Source organism: Erpetoichthys calabaricus, chromosome 6 (assembly GCF_900747795.2).
Source record: "Erpetoichthys calabaricus chromosome 6, fErpCal1.3, whole genome shotgun sequence".
NCBI classification, from domain to species: Eukaryota; Metazoa; Chordata; class Cladistia; order Polypteriformes; family Polypteridae; genus Erpetoichthys; species Erpetoichthys calabaricus.
In genome coordinates this window covers 174,871,466-174,887,070 of record NC_041399.2, presented here as the reverse complement: position 1 = coordinate 174,887,070, position 15,605 = coordinate 174,871,466, and the positions used below count along the sequence as shown (strand labels likewise).

General features: G+C 41.9%; 1 protein-coding gene across 1 annotated transcript; it reads left to right on the top strand.

The window, feature by feature from the left end:
* Window positions 1–9,518: 9,518 nt before the first annotated feature.
* LOC127528403 (uncharacterized) lies at window positions 9,519–15,117 on the top strand. The gene has a single exon (XM_051929058.1). The coding sequence runs from the start codon at window positions 9,537–9,539 to the stop codon at window positions 12,690–12,692; it is 3,156 nt and encodes a 1,051-aa protein (XP_051785018.1). The 5' UTR covers window positions 9,519–9,536; the 3' UTR covers window positions 12,693–15,117.
* Window positions 15,118–15,605: the final 488 nt, after the last annotated feature.

Sequence of the window (15,605 nt, the reverse complement as noted above, 5' to 3'; positions counted from 1 at the left end):
CAGGTAGTCATCAATTTATGGCCATGTTCAGTTCCGATGGACCGGTTGTGAATAGATCTGGATAAAAGATGGACTGGTATATGTATTCAAACCTGACTGCATGTATAGTACTGTATAATAAGTCCTTTGAGCCATATTGAGTGCTTTATATTCTTTTTAATCATAATTTTTAGCACATTGTGTAGACTTTCTATCTTTTTCATGTACATTTTTTTTTTATTATTTTCTTTCGTTATTACTGTTGCTTGCATCGGTGTCAAATCTTTAACAGCTTCACGAATCCTTTCTTTGTCTGTGTTATGTTATGTCATGAGCGTGAGCCTCTCCCAGTGTTCATTGAACGAATTGTACCAGCAGAGTTTGAGCACTCATATGTTTTCTGTTTTAACATTTCAGCCAGTTAATAAATAACATTAACAGGTAAAGGAGTTCAGTGTGGTATCATTACCCCTTCGTGGCAGTTCGCACGTGGCGGCACATCGTGAGTCACAATGCAGAAGCTTCGGAGGTTAACTGGATTCAAAGCTGGAACTCAGTAGTACAGCATGTGAGGTGTACATTGGTTACAATGGGATAATTTAAAGTCACATGCTATCACATTCACTTTCTTTCCTCCCTCATACTACTTGATCACCTTCATTTTTGTGAAGAGATCAGTTGCCTTTTTCATTGTAATTGTAAGATAAATGTAACTGAACATAGTTGGAACAGCTGCAGGTAATAAACTGAGACTGAGATGAATGAGTCATGGCTTATGGAGCTGGTGTGGAGAAAATTGTCGTTTGCCTGTGAGATGCGGTAGCGGTCACAAGTCGAATGTTCGTAAGACACGTAGGTCGTAAGTCGACAACTACCTGTAATGCATCCAAATGCTCCCTTCCCTACTCCCATCAACTGGTTTTGAATTTCCACGTGGAAGTTACGTCTGACTGAGCCTGGTAATTCATGTTGGGTCAATGGAGGTTCCTCTTTGGCTAAAGATCCATCAAGTTGGAGGTCCCTCCTGAAGCTGCACCAATTCTAAAACAGCTCACCGGCTGCCCATTTCTTATAAGGGGAAACAAATGCATCAGGGCTTATGTGCTCAAATCTAGTGATTGAACAAGAGAGTTCACTTGAGAGAGTAACAGATGGCTACTGTTATTTTAGGTCAGATCTATTGATCTGTCTGTTTTAAATACATATAATGTATTATTTCACTGCCATGCATTCCTATATTTATACTTGTTTAGTCATAGTAGCAATGGGTGCCAAATCCTTACTGAAAACCAGCTTGTGTGTATTTTTTATGATCCTATTTACTTATTATTCTTGTGCTAATTAGTATAGTTGTTTACACTTTGATTCATATTATAATATAAACATTGTGTTTAATACATTGTGTCAGATGGATTCGTTTCATTGGTATGCATTGGTCACAAAAGAAAAAATAATCATTTCTTCTCATGTTGCTGCATGGCTCATTTAGAAAAGTCACAGCATGCCACAGAAGTAATATGGATAAAAATGTAAATGATCACATTAACTACTTTTGCAGACTTCTTGCTTATAATATATTTATTTAATGTGCAGCAACCTAATGTGTTCTTTTCTTCCAAAAATACTATAAAGCTACAGCAAATACTGTATACGGTGCTTTGAAGCTTCCTGCTTGTCTGGTTTGAAGCACACAACAGGGAAATGCCTTCCTGTTTTTATTGGCTACTCAGTGGGATGTCTGTCTGGCTGTGGTGGAGATGTGAGAATATGAAGTGATTCAATATTCAGGCTAAGTGTTCTGTAGTAGACGTGGGAGAACGGTGGTAGGATGAATTCCTGGAATACTTCCAATAAAAGGATGATTTTGTGGCAATATTGGTTCATTACCCCTAAGGCACGTTTGAAATTTATGATGAAGAGCACCCATACTCAAATTGTTAAGTAAAAGAAGGGCCTCCATCAGGGCTGGCAAATTAAATAATACTCCCTTAGACAAGGCACATTTTTACTACAAACAAAAAAACCTGCTCCCTGACCCTATGTCCCTACAAGTCATGAGTCGATACACTTAACCCACATACAATGTGTTTTGTGAAACAGTTTTCATAATGTAATACTCCCATCATACAGTAAATCCTTAGAACAATAGGCAAAATAATGCATAAAAAGTATAAATTAGCATAAGCCATCCTAATTCTGGGTGTTCATAAGAAATGTAATGATTTCCTTCATGATGGAGAAGTACATAATAAACAAGAATAGTTGTGTCAAATATTTGAAATACTAATATGTGTACTTCAGTTTAAATGTTTAAAGTCTAAATATTCTGAATTGTAATAGAAATGTGTCATTTTTCACCCTCAGATAGAGGTCCGCAAGGTCTAGATCAGTAAAGGATCAAAAATATAAAATAACAGCATCTCTGACCTTAAAACTGTCTAAAATGATACCCTACTTGCTTATGTTTAAAACTGGTTATTTTTAAACCTTCGATGAGTGGTTATTAGTAGGCTTGGACCAAATATAGGGAATCAGATATCAAAAATATTACCATATTTGTGAGCTGCAACCTTGGAATTGTATAAAATGACACTCCACGTGACTTTATGACCAATCCCCATTTTTTTACGAATTTTTATGAAAAAGAGTAACTTTGACCCTTTGTATAACATTAGGGGGTGAACGCCTGGGACTGGTTGATGTGGTATGTACAACTTCAAGTCCTTCTGATCATTTTATGCTGAAGGCACCTTTTAATTCACTCTTTATCATAATGGTATAATTTCCTGCATAAAGTATAATTCAAGATTGCCTAAAAATTTGAACTTGTTGGGTCTGGAGGGCCAAAAATAGGGGAAACCCCCATAAAGCTCAACATTTTGCATAATTAGACATTAAGGCGGTATAGTGATCAGGAGTTTGTAAATAATCTAATTCTTTGTAGATACATTTTAGTTATACAGTGGTACCTCTGGTCACAACCGTAATTTGTTCCAAAACTCTGGACGCGACCCAATTTGGTCGCGACCCGAACGTAATTTCCCCATAAGATTGTATATAAATACAATTAATCCATTCCAGACCATACGAACTGTATGTAAATATATATGTTTTTAAACACAAAAATAGTTAATGGTACCATAGAATGCACAGCGTAATAGTAAACTAAATGTAAAAACATTGAATAACACTGAGAAAACCTTGAACAACAGAGAAAACTAACATTGTAAGAGTTCACGCTATAGCGCTACCAACCGCTCGCTGTAAACACTTTTTTTATGAGTTTTAAGCACAGGGAAAAAAAATTAAATGCCATTTCTCTTGCAAAACTTTTCAAACCATCCTCTACTGGCTTTAAATTCCTTACCTTCACCACTCGAAGAAGGATTTTTTTCAGCAAATTGCCATGAATCTTCCTGGCTTTCTCGCATATGATCGCCTCGCTTACGCTATCCCCTGCAAGTTGCTTCTCATTCAACCACACTAGCAACAGTTATTCCACCTCTTCCAGCACTTGAGCCCTTTGCTTGGTTTAACATTATAACTCCTTTTGCAACATCAGCTGTTTTGTTAGGCCCTGTATACGCAAACAAAAGAAAATGGAAAACGGAGAATGGGAAATCCCCTGCGTGGAGTTTGCATGTTCTCCCCGTGTCTGCGTGGTTTCCTCCGGGCGCTCCGGTTTCCTCCCACAGTCCAAAGACATGCAGGTTAGGTAGATTGGCGATTCTAAATTGGCCCTAGTGTGTGCTTGGTGTGTGGGTGTGTTTGTGTGTGTCCTGCGGTGGGTTGGCACCCTGCCTGGGATTGGTTCCTGCCTTGTGCCCTGTGTTGGCTGGGATTGGCTCCAGCAGACCCCCGTGACCCTGTGTTTGGATTCAGCGGGTTGGAAAATGGATGGATGGATGGATGGAGAATGGGAAATCATTGGCGCGTACGAATGCGTGTATGGAAACCGGCCACCAGTGTTTTTGTTCACCACAAGAGCGTGTGGTCGTGAACAGATGTAAAATTTTGGCAAACTTTTTGATCGTAACCCGATTTGTACGTGTTCAGAAACGTTCGTGACCATTGGTTCTACTGTACTCCTGATAGACTATACATGCATTAAAGTATCATATTCCTCATGGATTTGTAATCATTACTAATCTTTGCTTTTCTCTGCTTTTGTCTTCTTTTTTTCTGTACCCCCTGATTACTGTGCAGGCACCTGCAATGCATGAATGAAGGTGGGTGCCCCTTCTGCACTTGAATCCACTGGGATAAAGCTTGGAAACAATGAGGAATGACTTTAGAAAATGTATTTTAGGTAGAATGCCCAGTGAGGGCTGGGGGGTCTTTTGGCCTTGGTACCCCTGCAGATTTTTTTTTCTCCATCTTATCTGTCTTCCCCAGCCATCTGATCTTATCAATGTAATTATCTTTAGAGACTTACAATATGATATTCTAATTACATATCTAAGTTATGTAAGCTCAAATACTCCTATATGAAAACAGTGATTTTGACCAATGTGCTGCTGGAGACAATTGCATCAATGATATTCTTATTTACAAAACTCTAGAATTTAAGAATTGTTATTTATAATATGCTGTTATGGAGGTATATCTGTTGGTTGGTAAATTTAAGTAGGTTCAAATCTGTCTGATCTTTACATGGAGTTTGCATGTTCTCCAGTTACTTGTGTAAGTTGTTCTCCTGCATCCAAAAGACATGAGTTCAAGTTAGTCGGGGACTTTTAAATTGGAATGAGTACGGCTGAATGTGTGTATGAGTGAGACTGTGCCCTGCAATGGACTGGCATGGCATTGTGCTACTTTTTCTGATAATAGATTCCAGCTCCTTATATCCCCAAATTTGAATGGATGGATGACAACAGAGGATGAAAACAAAATATTCTTACAGAGTTGTATTTGCAGCTATTAAGCAACCATACAAAGCTCCAGAGTTGTTTTTGTTTTTATTTTCTTACATCTAATTTTTCTCTGTTAGCAGATGTAAATCATTTGCATTTCTAATGTATGGTAACTCTTATGTTGACACATTGCGCATTAGTATTTTAAAGAACCAGCATGGTTGTTTCTGCCATTGCTGCTGAATGTAGGCATTTAACTGGAAAGTGCAGCATTGTCCCTTAAACTCACACGTGAAGATATCTGTCCATGATCGATTGTTAAGGGAGGTCTGTTTTCTTTTTGAATCTTGTAATTTACAATTGCTGCACCAATAGCTCAAAGATGGTGATGTCATGTATGCATCCTTCTTTCAGGCCCTTCTTCTTTGCATGGCTCGTTGAATGATTGCAGGTTTACACCAGAAATGGAAGCTGAAATCATCCAAGTCATTTTTCTTGCACACATATTTAAGTGTGCACTTGACGCATCCAGCATTAGAGCCCTGTAATCCACTTTGTTGTTGTCCAACTCAGCTTTATTTTGTTATATTTACAGATGCATACTAAAACATGTAAGCACAAATAAATTATTAAAATGCATCAATGTTGTTAAACTACTCAAACAACTTCCTTCTGAGCTTTATGTTTTAAAGGAAAGGTCAGCGTGTACATTAAATAAATCTACCATAATATTGTCATTGACATGTATAGCCTTTGCCTTATTGGGACTGATGTAAAGAGAACATAGGGGAAGAATATGGATGAGATGCCACCACTTGTCTCTTCCACCTACAGCCAAGAAGCCCACAGTCTGAACAATGAGCCTTCTGCCACAAAGCCTCCATCAACGTCTCTTCTGCTTTGCATCTTATTTAGATCGGACACCCCATAACAGTGTCATCAAACTTTGTCCGATGGTGAAGATGGCACACTGGTGTTGCCCAATAAGCTTTTTTTAGTTTGTTTTCTTTTTTTTCAAAAGCCTAATGGCAATAAGCAAGTTTTTCTTCTTTTCAGGTGGAGTCTCTGGGTCTCCTCTATTACAACTCACACACCTTTGGGTAATATGTGTCATCCGATGCTTTTGATGGTGTCATACATTGCCCTCCAGTGCCATATTTTCTCCTTGATAAGATGTTTATAGGTGAACAATAAAGGCATGGTAATGACACAGGACAGGGGATGGGCTTGATGGATTATATATGATGAGAAACTGAGCGATGCTATCTAATGGAAAGCAGTGTAGCTACGCTGGAGCTGCCAAGGGCTAGAAGATGTTGAGACTACAGAGGGAGAGAGGTGATCCAGAAAGAAATGTACCATGTACCAGGCTAAGTAAGGAAGCTCATGGAAAGCTGGAAGAGAGACAGAATCTTTTTTATGGGAAAACGAGAAATGTGAAAAGGGTATAGAGGGTGTGTGGAATAATAAAAATCTGAATCAATGTATTAAATAAAAGTTGAACAAATAATCTTGGGCTGAGGGCTTTTTACCCAGTCCAAGGGAGGGGAAGAAGATTTGGGGACTACGCCTTAGTGCAATGAATATTTGGGTAAACAAGTTTAAAGAAAACGCCTTGGTGATTACTATCTGTGTGTATTTGAGTGTATAAAAATATATATAAGAAAGTGTATATGTATATTGTATTTGCAAGTATAAGAGTTCTGTGAGTTAAATTATATGAAATGCATTGAGATTGTGATGAAGGAAAGTTAAGGATATTAAGCATTAGAGCCTAAATATATAAAATAGCCATAAGATTAATAAAAGAAATAAATAAAGGGTGGATCAGCTTTTAGGGACCGCACCCTGTCCTAGTTAGCAAAAGCAGAAGTTCATTCCACTTCTAAGGGAAGGCTACTTGTAAAGGTGCAAAAATGAGATAACTATGTGTACGTGCTTAAGAGGAAATAAAAGCCGGTTTGGAAAACCGCAAAGGGCCTCCTGTGACGTGGATGCTGTCAGTGACAAACTGTCAGCATTCTGCAGCGGGTCTCTGCTCACCAAGAAAGATCAAGAAATAATAAAAGAAGTTGTTTTGTTTGAATTTGTGTTTGTCTGCTGTTGTTTCGAACCTTCGACCACAGTTTTCTGGTGCCGTGACCCGGATCGGAGACGGACAGCTGACTCCTCGGGCTGGATCATCCAAGAGGACCGGTAAGAGGACCGATTAACAGCTGAATTGGGAAGGACCAGCTCCGGAAAACGTTAGGACTGGCCTGCCTCGGGCGCATCCTGTGTGGGGGGTCTCTGGCCTCCTCCGATCGAATGCGAAGGTCGAACCAACTGGGATTTCCCTAGCAGGACAAGAACTTCTTGGTGAGTAGACCGAGGGAATCCGATTGAGTGAATGACCTAGCTCAGGGATTTGACCGGGTTTATGGAAAAGAAAATTGACCAATGAAATACTGTATCACTTAACAGATAGCAAACTGGAAAGCAGAGAATAATACTTGGGTCCCTCAGGGACAGTGTAAGGTGCTGAGAACGTTAGTAAGTTACTCCCTGTGAAGTGGAATAGAAAGGGGTGAGTGGCACACTCCTAGATATAGAGGAAAGGGAGTGAGACGAGTAGAATATATATTGAGTATCTGGGAAAAACACTGTGTGGGAGGGCGAGTTTCTGTCTCTAATGTCTGGTCATATTCCTGCTCCTACGGGTTGATCTTTGGTGGACACCAAGAGCGGTTACCAGCTAGGAGGCACTTGATGAAGGGATCGGCATTAACCTGTCGAAAGGCCCGGACTCCATGCTGAACAGACTGTCAGTCCGCTAAAGCCACGAAACCACAAGAGTGCTGATCCGGGAGCGGAAGGGACTGGAGACGGAACGTCGCGAGGGCTGATCTATTCTTCTGATGTCCAGTGCTATTTAGTTATGGGAAAGCAAAATAGTAAACCGGTCAAGAAGGTTTCCTCAGGAAATCAAAAAAGTCTCTGTTGGAAGGACTATTTTTGGAAAATGCATCGGGCTCTAGTTCTCACTCGGGTCCGAAAGGAGGTTCACCCAGGAAACTGATAGAAAAGAAAACTGGGTTAGATTTTAAGAAAGCATGTACGAAATGGAATAAGCAAAGCGGTGGTAGATGGCCAGTTGAGGGAACTGGGGATATTTCAGAAATACAAGAAATAAGAAAAATTTTATGTAGAAACACTCAAGGATGTTGTAATAAGGGTCCTTACCGGATGGATATGTTTGATAGGTGGGAACTAGTGATAAAGGATAAAACCTTAGAGGCAGCCCAAAAGCGTAATGAATTGCTCACTGCTGAAATTAAGACCCGGAAAGAGAAGGAAGAAATGTTGTTAGCTTTACAAAAGACTAATATAGAAGCAGAGCCCAATCCCGAGCACAAAAGAAAGAAAACAGAAAAGAAGGACCCCCTATACCCCGTAATTTATTCACTCCCACCTACCCCTTCACTTCCTGCCCCCACTGCACCCCAAGCACCCCAGGTAGCTGATGAACCATCCGGAGCAGGGTTCTTTGATGAACAATATCATTATGACTCATCCTCTCACTTAAATCCTGATGATGGTGATCCAGACTCCGGGTCCGGACATCAGTGTTCGGATCAATCCCCAATCTCCCAACGAACTAGAAGCCAGACTTCTCGACCGGCCCCGGCCTCTGGATTCACCTTCATCTCCCCAAAACCCCAAAAACCTCCCGGCCTGACATTCTCATGCCCCCTAATTGAGGTCCCTAATCCCCGTCATGACCACACCCAGGCTGCAGGGCCCAATAACCCCACTACTGTGATGATTCATCGTAATTGGGACATTCAAGAATTAAAAGATATGGTGTCCGAACTGCCCGACCCTAAGGGGGTTGGAGGGTTAAAATTTGTGGACTACCTCCAACAGCTAGATGATATGTACAAACCCAATGCTGCAGAGTGGACACAAGTGCTGCGACGAAAACTAGGTACCACATGGACAACTGTGAGTCGGGGGTTGAGGGATGGACAGCCTTGGGCTTGGGATCAAAGCCTTAACCGTGGTGGGGGCCAAGAAATCCAATTTGTATCCCAATGGGAAGCGCTGAAACAAACTATTGCAGAGAAATATAAGAAAGGCACAGACTGGTCCCTTATCTCAGCTGCCAAGCAAAAGAGAGACGAGACAGTCGATGAGTGGGCACACCGAATACAAGACCTTATGGCTAATCATTCAGGCTTAGAAAATGTTGATGATCGGACTCGCGCTGCCGTTCCCCCTTTTGTTTCGGGACTGAGAAATGACATTCAAAGTAAAGTCCGCACGTCCTGCATAGGCTGGGAAAGTGCTGCTTTTGAAGAAGTGAAACGTCATGCAGAGCATGCTGAGAAACAGACAAGGCTAAAAGAGTCTGATACACAAACTAAGCTTCTTGCAGCACAACTACAATATTACACAGGGGGAACGAGCAGGGGCAGAGGGTTCCAAGGCCGTGGACGTGGCAACTTTTCCAGAGGACGAGGGCGTGGAAGGGGACGGGGGTTCCCGTCTTCCAACCCTGACAATCCCTTCACTCAGATGCCCAACCCTTTGGAGCAAACACCAGCGTCATATGCTTGTTACGGCTGCGGTGAATTTGGACACTTCAGACGGGACTGACCAAGCAAGCGCCCCCCACCACCACCTCCTCCCCCTGAGCCTAATGACATTCCGTGGTCCTAGGAAATGACAGGGACCCCCAGCCATTCCTTTCAGTTACCTCTGCTTACCCGTCATGCTGACACAGATCCTTTACTGACTTTGATAGTAAATGGCAAGGAAACTGTCTTTCTTGTGGACACGGGGGCCACACGCTCCACTTTGTCACTGCTGGAGGTTCCTGCCTCGAAGGACACTGTAAGAATTCTCACTGCTTCAGGACAGCCACACACTTTACTAGTTTCAAAACCTCTGAAAGTGCAACTCAGCACGGACAGCTCTTCATTAACTCATCGCTTCCTGTTAAATCATCTGTGCCCTGTCAATCTACTAGGAAGAGACCTCATGACTAAACTGTCAGTCTCAATCTCACTGACAGAACAAGGATTTTACTGCTCCACTCCTAAGCTCCTGTGCCAAATCTCCCCACACCCCAAACCCTCTTTTGCAGCCTGGACCCCAGACATCTCCCCACACACTCTTCTCCTTAAAGCCCTGCACTCTTTTCCCTCATGCCTTTATCACCACTTACAGGTCCCCGACACCCTACACTGTACTGCCCAATATTTCCCCACTGAAGTAGACACACCTTGGTTAGAATCTTTTCTCTCTTCAGGTATTTGCCCCGAGACCCTTCATATTCCTTGCATTTTTATTTCATCTACTAAAGCTGCTGCTTCAGTACACCTCACATATTCACAAAGCATTTTCTATTTAGGGGGTTCAGTCCCCCATATGTCTTTGGCCAAATCTAACACCGTTCGATGGGTCGAACTTGGGGAATGGGTCGAGCAATGTCTAAATAGGACTGATTGGCTATATGTTGCTCCAGGCATTTTTGATACTCCAGACCATCTGATAACAAAAGTGTTAATCCAAATTGACCTGCCGGTCGTTCGTTCCCTCTGTCAACCATCTGTTTCTCTATGCTCTCTACAAACTGATTTTTTCCCATGGCTTTCTTCAATTCCTGACACCCTATGGTCTCAGGGAAAAAACAATTTTGGCAGGATCATAAATTGTGAACCTCTGGTTGTTTTTCCAAAATCATCCTTCCGTCCTCGCCGTGCGCAATATCCTCTTTCTCCCGAGGCCGAACTGGGAATTGCAGCTGTGCATAAAGAGCTTGTTGAAAGGGGGGCTATAATTCCTATCAAATATTCTCCTGTAAACTCTCCTATTCTACCAGTAAAGAAAGCTGATGGCTCTTGGCGCTTTGTCCAAGATCTCAGACAAGTTAATTCTGCTATTTTTCCTAGGGCACCGATTGTCCCTAATCCTTCCACTATACTTTCTACAATTCCTGCAACAGTTCGTTATTTCTCAGTAATTGACTTAGCAAATGCTTTCTTTTCTATTCCTGTACATCCTGATTCTCAGTTTTGGTTTGCTTTTACTTTTCAAAACCGCCGTTGGACATGGACCGTTATGCCACAAGGTTATACAGAGGCTCCTTGTGTATATGGCCAAGCGCTTGCTCAGAACCTGGAAGGCTTCTGGCCTGACAGGGAAAGTGCATTGATACAGTACGTCGACGATTTATTACTCTGTAGCGAAACAGAGAAAGCATGCACACAAGATACAGAATCACTGCTCAAGTATCTTGCTGAAAATGGGCACAAGGTCTCTAAGGCCAAACTGCAGTTAGTTCAGACCACTGTCAAGTACTTGGGTCATGACATCACGTGTGGTACCAGAGCTCTGTCAAAAGACCGCATAACCACCATCCAAAACTTGCCCAGACCGGTCACAAAACAACAGGTTATGTCTGTATTGGGCATTTTAGGTTACTGTCGACAATGGATTTTAAATTTCTCTGAAAGAGCACAGCCTTTACAAAATCTAGCTAACACTGCTGACCTTCCTCTTTCTGGTCGCATACAGTGGAATGAGCAGGCTGAGAAGGCTCTTAGTGATTTCAAGAGCGCACTGATTTCTGCCCCAGCTTTGGGTCTCCCTGACTATTCTCGTCCATTCACTTTGTTCGTGGACGAAAAGGGGGGATACATGAATGCAGTTCTAACACAATTGCACGGGGACAAACAAAGGCCAATAGCCTATTTTTCGAAAAAATTGGATCCAGTGGCTACAGGACTTCCAACTTGTCTCAGAGCAGTAGCAGCCACAACAGAAGCTGTGCTAGCCAGTACAGATATAGTGCTCATGAGCCCCCTAACAGTAAAGGTGCCTCACGCCGTACACTCCATTTTAGTACAGGCTAAAACCTCACATCTCACTACTGCTAGGGCAATACACTATCAAAATGTACTCTGTACCCTGTCAAATGTCACAATTGAAAGGTGCACCACCTTAAATCCAGCTACTCTTCTTCCAACTGAAGAAGAGGGGGAGCCCCACAACTGTCATGACGAAATAACTAAAGTCTTAAAACCCAGACCAGACCTGCAGGAAACACCCTTAGAAATTGGGGAGATAATTTTTGTGGATGGATGTTCCTTACGATTGGAAAATGGAACACCCTCAACCAGCTATGCAGTGGTCAAAGGTGACCACCTGCTGGAAGCAAACCGAATTTCTTCAAGTTTTAGTGCACAAGCAGCTGAATTAATAGCTCTTACCCGAGCTTGTCAGTTGTCAGAAGGAAAAGTCATAACAATCTATACTGATTCCAGGTATGCCTTTGGAGTCTGCCATGATCATGGAGCATTATGGAAATTGAGGGGATTTAAGACCAGTACTGGCAAACCTATCCAACACCAAAAATTAGTAGAATCCCTCTTAGAAGCCATAACCAAACCATCAAAACTGGCAATAGTGAAATGCCAGGCCCATACTGGGAAACAGGACCCTGTTAGCAAAGGAAACGAATTAGCTGATCACTTTGCTGAACAGGCTGCTTATAATAACGCACCAATCTCTTTATTTTTACAGAAAGATGACAAAGACCCTGATAATCAAATTATCTCTTTACAGAGCGCAGCCACGGACAGAGAAAAGAGAAAATGGTTCAAAGAAGGATCCCTCTCTAATGGGGTCTGGACCCATAAGCAAAATAACAAACCTTTCCTCCCAAAGGCTTCTTTTCCAGGTATGGCAAAAGTCGCACATGGCCTGGACCACGCTGGAAAGGATGCAATGGTTCAAGATGTCGAGAGACATTGGGAAGCTGTAGGCTTCTCTACATATGCAGACGCTGTGCATTATGTCAAAAATTTAATGTAGGAAAGGGTACCCAGGTAAGTCCCGCCGTCACACCTAACCCAATGGGTCCATTCGAACATCTCCAAATGGACTTCATTGAACTGACACCATCAAAAGGGTACCGATACTGTTTGGTAATTGTTGATGTGTTCTCCCGATGGGTGGAAGCTTTCCCTTCCAAACATGCAGATGCCAAAACTGTGGCAAAAGCCTTAATAAAAGAAATCATTCCAGGATGGGGAATACCACAAAAATTGCAGACTGATACTGGTAGTCATTTTGTGAACTCTGTAATAAATGAATTGACCACTTGGCTCCAGATAAATGTACATCATTACTGCAAGTACCATCCCCAAAGTGGAGGTATTGTAGAGAGGTGCAACGGCACCCTAAAATCTAAATTGGCAAAAATCTGTGAGCAGACAAATTTAACCTGGCCAGATGCTTTACCCCTGGCCTTGATGGGATTAAGAGGGAGGACACACCGACAATTAGGGCTGTCGCCATTCGAAATTCTGACCGGACGGCCCATGCCTGTTGGCATGGTCATTGGTAATGTCAATCTGCATACTGTGGACAATGATCTTCTCTCCAGTCTTACAGGTCTCCGAGCCTCCCTGAAGGAAGTCCACGAGCAGGTTAATCAGGCCTGGAGAACCAGTCCTCCATCAAAGGACTCCCTGATTCCTCTGGGAACCTGGATCCTGGTTAGAGATACTCGAAGGAAGCACTGGCATCAGCCTCGTTGGAGGGGACCATTCCAAGTGCTGCTATCTACACCACATGCAGTTAAGGTCGAAGGACTGCCTGCCTGTATACACGCCTCACATTGCAAGAAATGGCACTCTTGACTCTATTACTGATTCATCCCTCTTCCCAATAACATTTCCATTAGTTGGTTTATCTCCCACGTCACCGCCCGTGCTGATGTTTAGTGGATGTGCCGAAGATCTAAATTACTGGACATCCTCCCACCTGAATGGACTGGTACCTGTACCCCTATACAATTGGTCATGCCCTTTCGTCTCCTTCCTTTAAATGGCCAACAACTTCCATCCTCTCCCCATCCCCATCGTGCTCGCAGATCCTTAACATCATTTGCAAATTTCTCATTACATGGTCCAGGTGTGTATATTGACTCAATAGGTGTGCCTAGAGGTGTTCCTAACAAATTCAAAGCCAGAGATCAAGTAGCTGCTGGTTTTGAATCTCTTTTTCCCATAATCACCATAAATAAAAATGTGGATTGGATAAATTATTTATATTACAACCAACAGCGTTTTCTAAATTTTACTAAAGAAGCTGTTGAAGGAATACATGAGCAATTAGATAAAACCTCTCTTATGACCTGGCAAAATCGCCTAGCACTAGATATGCTTCTAGCCGAAAAAGGTGGTGTGTGTGCTATGTTTGGAGATGCTTGCTGCACGTACATTCCAAATAATACTGCCCCTGATGGCTCTATCACCCGTGCCCTCGCTGGTCTGACTGCTCTCTCCCTGGAATTGGCTGAAAACTCAGGCATTGATACCCCTCTTGATGAGTGGTTTATATCCACATTTGGCTCTTGGGGCCAATGGTTCAAATCCATTTTTGTTTCCCTTTTAGTTGCTTTAGCTATTATTCTTTTGGTTTGCTGTTGTCTTATTCCATTAATTCGTCATTTTATCCAAAAGCTTTTTTCTGCCTCTATGACTAAAGCCTATTTCCTCCACACAGAACGCATGAATTTTCTCTCCCAATCTAGATCATGTTCTTAGACTACTCTCGATCAAGATTGTTTGGTTTGAACTATTCTTTGTTCAAAAAGGGGGGAATGTGGAATAATAAAAATCTGAATCAATGTATTAAATAAAAGTTGAACAAATAATCTTGGGCTGAGGGCTTTTTACCCAGTCCAAGGGAGGGGAAGAAGATTTGGGGACTACGCCTTAGTGCAATGAATATTTGGGTAAACAAGTTTAAAGAAAACGCCTTGGTGATTACTATCTGTGTGTATTTGAGTGTATAAAAATATATATAAGAAAGTGTATATGTATATTGTATTTGCAAGTATAAGAGTTCTGTGAGTTAAATTATATGAAATGCATTGAGATTGTGATGAAGGAAAGTTAAGGATATTAAGCATTAGAGCCTAAATATATAAAATAGCCATAAGATTAATAAAAGAAATAAATAAAGGGTGGATCAGCTTTTAGGGACCGCACCCTGTCCTAGTTAGCAAAAGCAGAAGTTCATTCCACTTCTAAGGGAAGGCTACTTGTAAAGGTGCAAAAATGAGATAACTATGTGTACGTACTTAAGAGGAAATAAAAGCCGGTTTGGAAAACCGCAAAGGGCCTCCTGTGACGTGGATGCTGTCAGTGACAAACTGTCAGCATTCTGCAGCGGGTCTCTGCTCACCAAGAAAGATCAAGAAATAATAAAAGAAGTTGTTTTGTTTGAATTTGTGTTTGTCTGCTGTTGTTTCGAACCTTCGACCACAGGTGTCATGTTGACAACAGAAGAAAACAGGAGGCCTGGAAGCTGCTGTATAGTTTAATTTTGGTTTTGGCACAATTATGTTCATTGAAGTAAACAGGGGGTTTGTGTCATAGCTACAGGGGCCTGGGTTTGGGGATATTTGATGACTGTAAAGTGTGAATAGCTGTGAGTTATTATTATGATCATTACTATAGTGGTGAATGCAACTCAATTAATCACATCTTTTGAGGTCCATGAACAAATATGAGTCTTAAGGGACGATGTTGCTATGGTCTCTAGGTCTGGCAGATTCACTCTATACAATATCCACAAGACCAGCCCATATCTGATAGAGGATGCAGCACAGCTCGTGGTCTAGGCTATGGTTTTCTCATGTATGGACTACTGCAACTCTCTGCTGACAGGATTACTGGCATGAGTTACCAAACCTCTGCAGATAATTCAGAATGT

What these genes read in the sequence shown, in the direction of transcription:
- LOC127528403 (XM_051929058.1), top strand. Translation starts at nt 9,537, where the DNA reads ATGACAGGGACCCCCAGCCATTCCTTTCAGTTACCTCTGCTTACCCGT.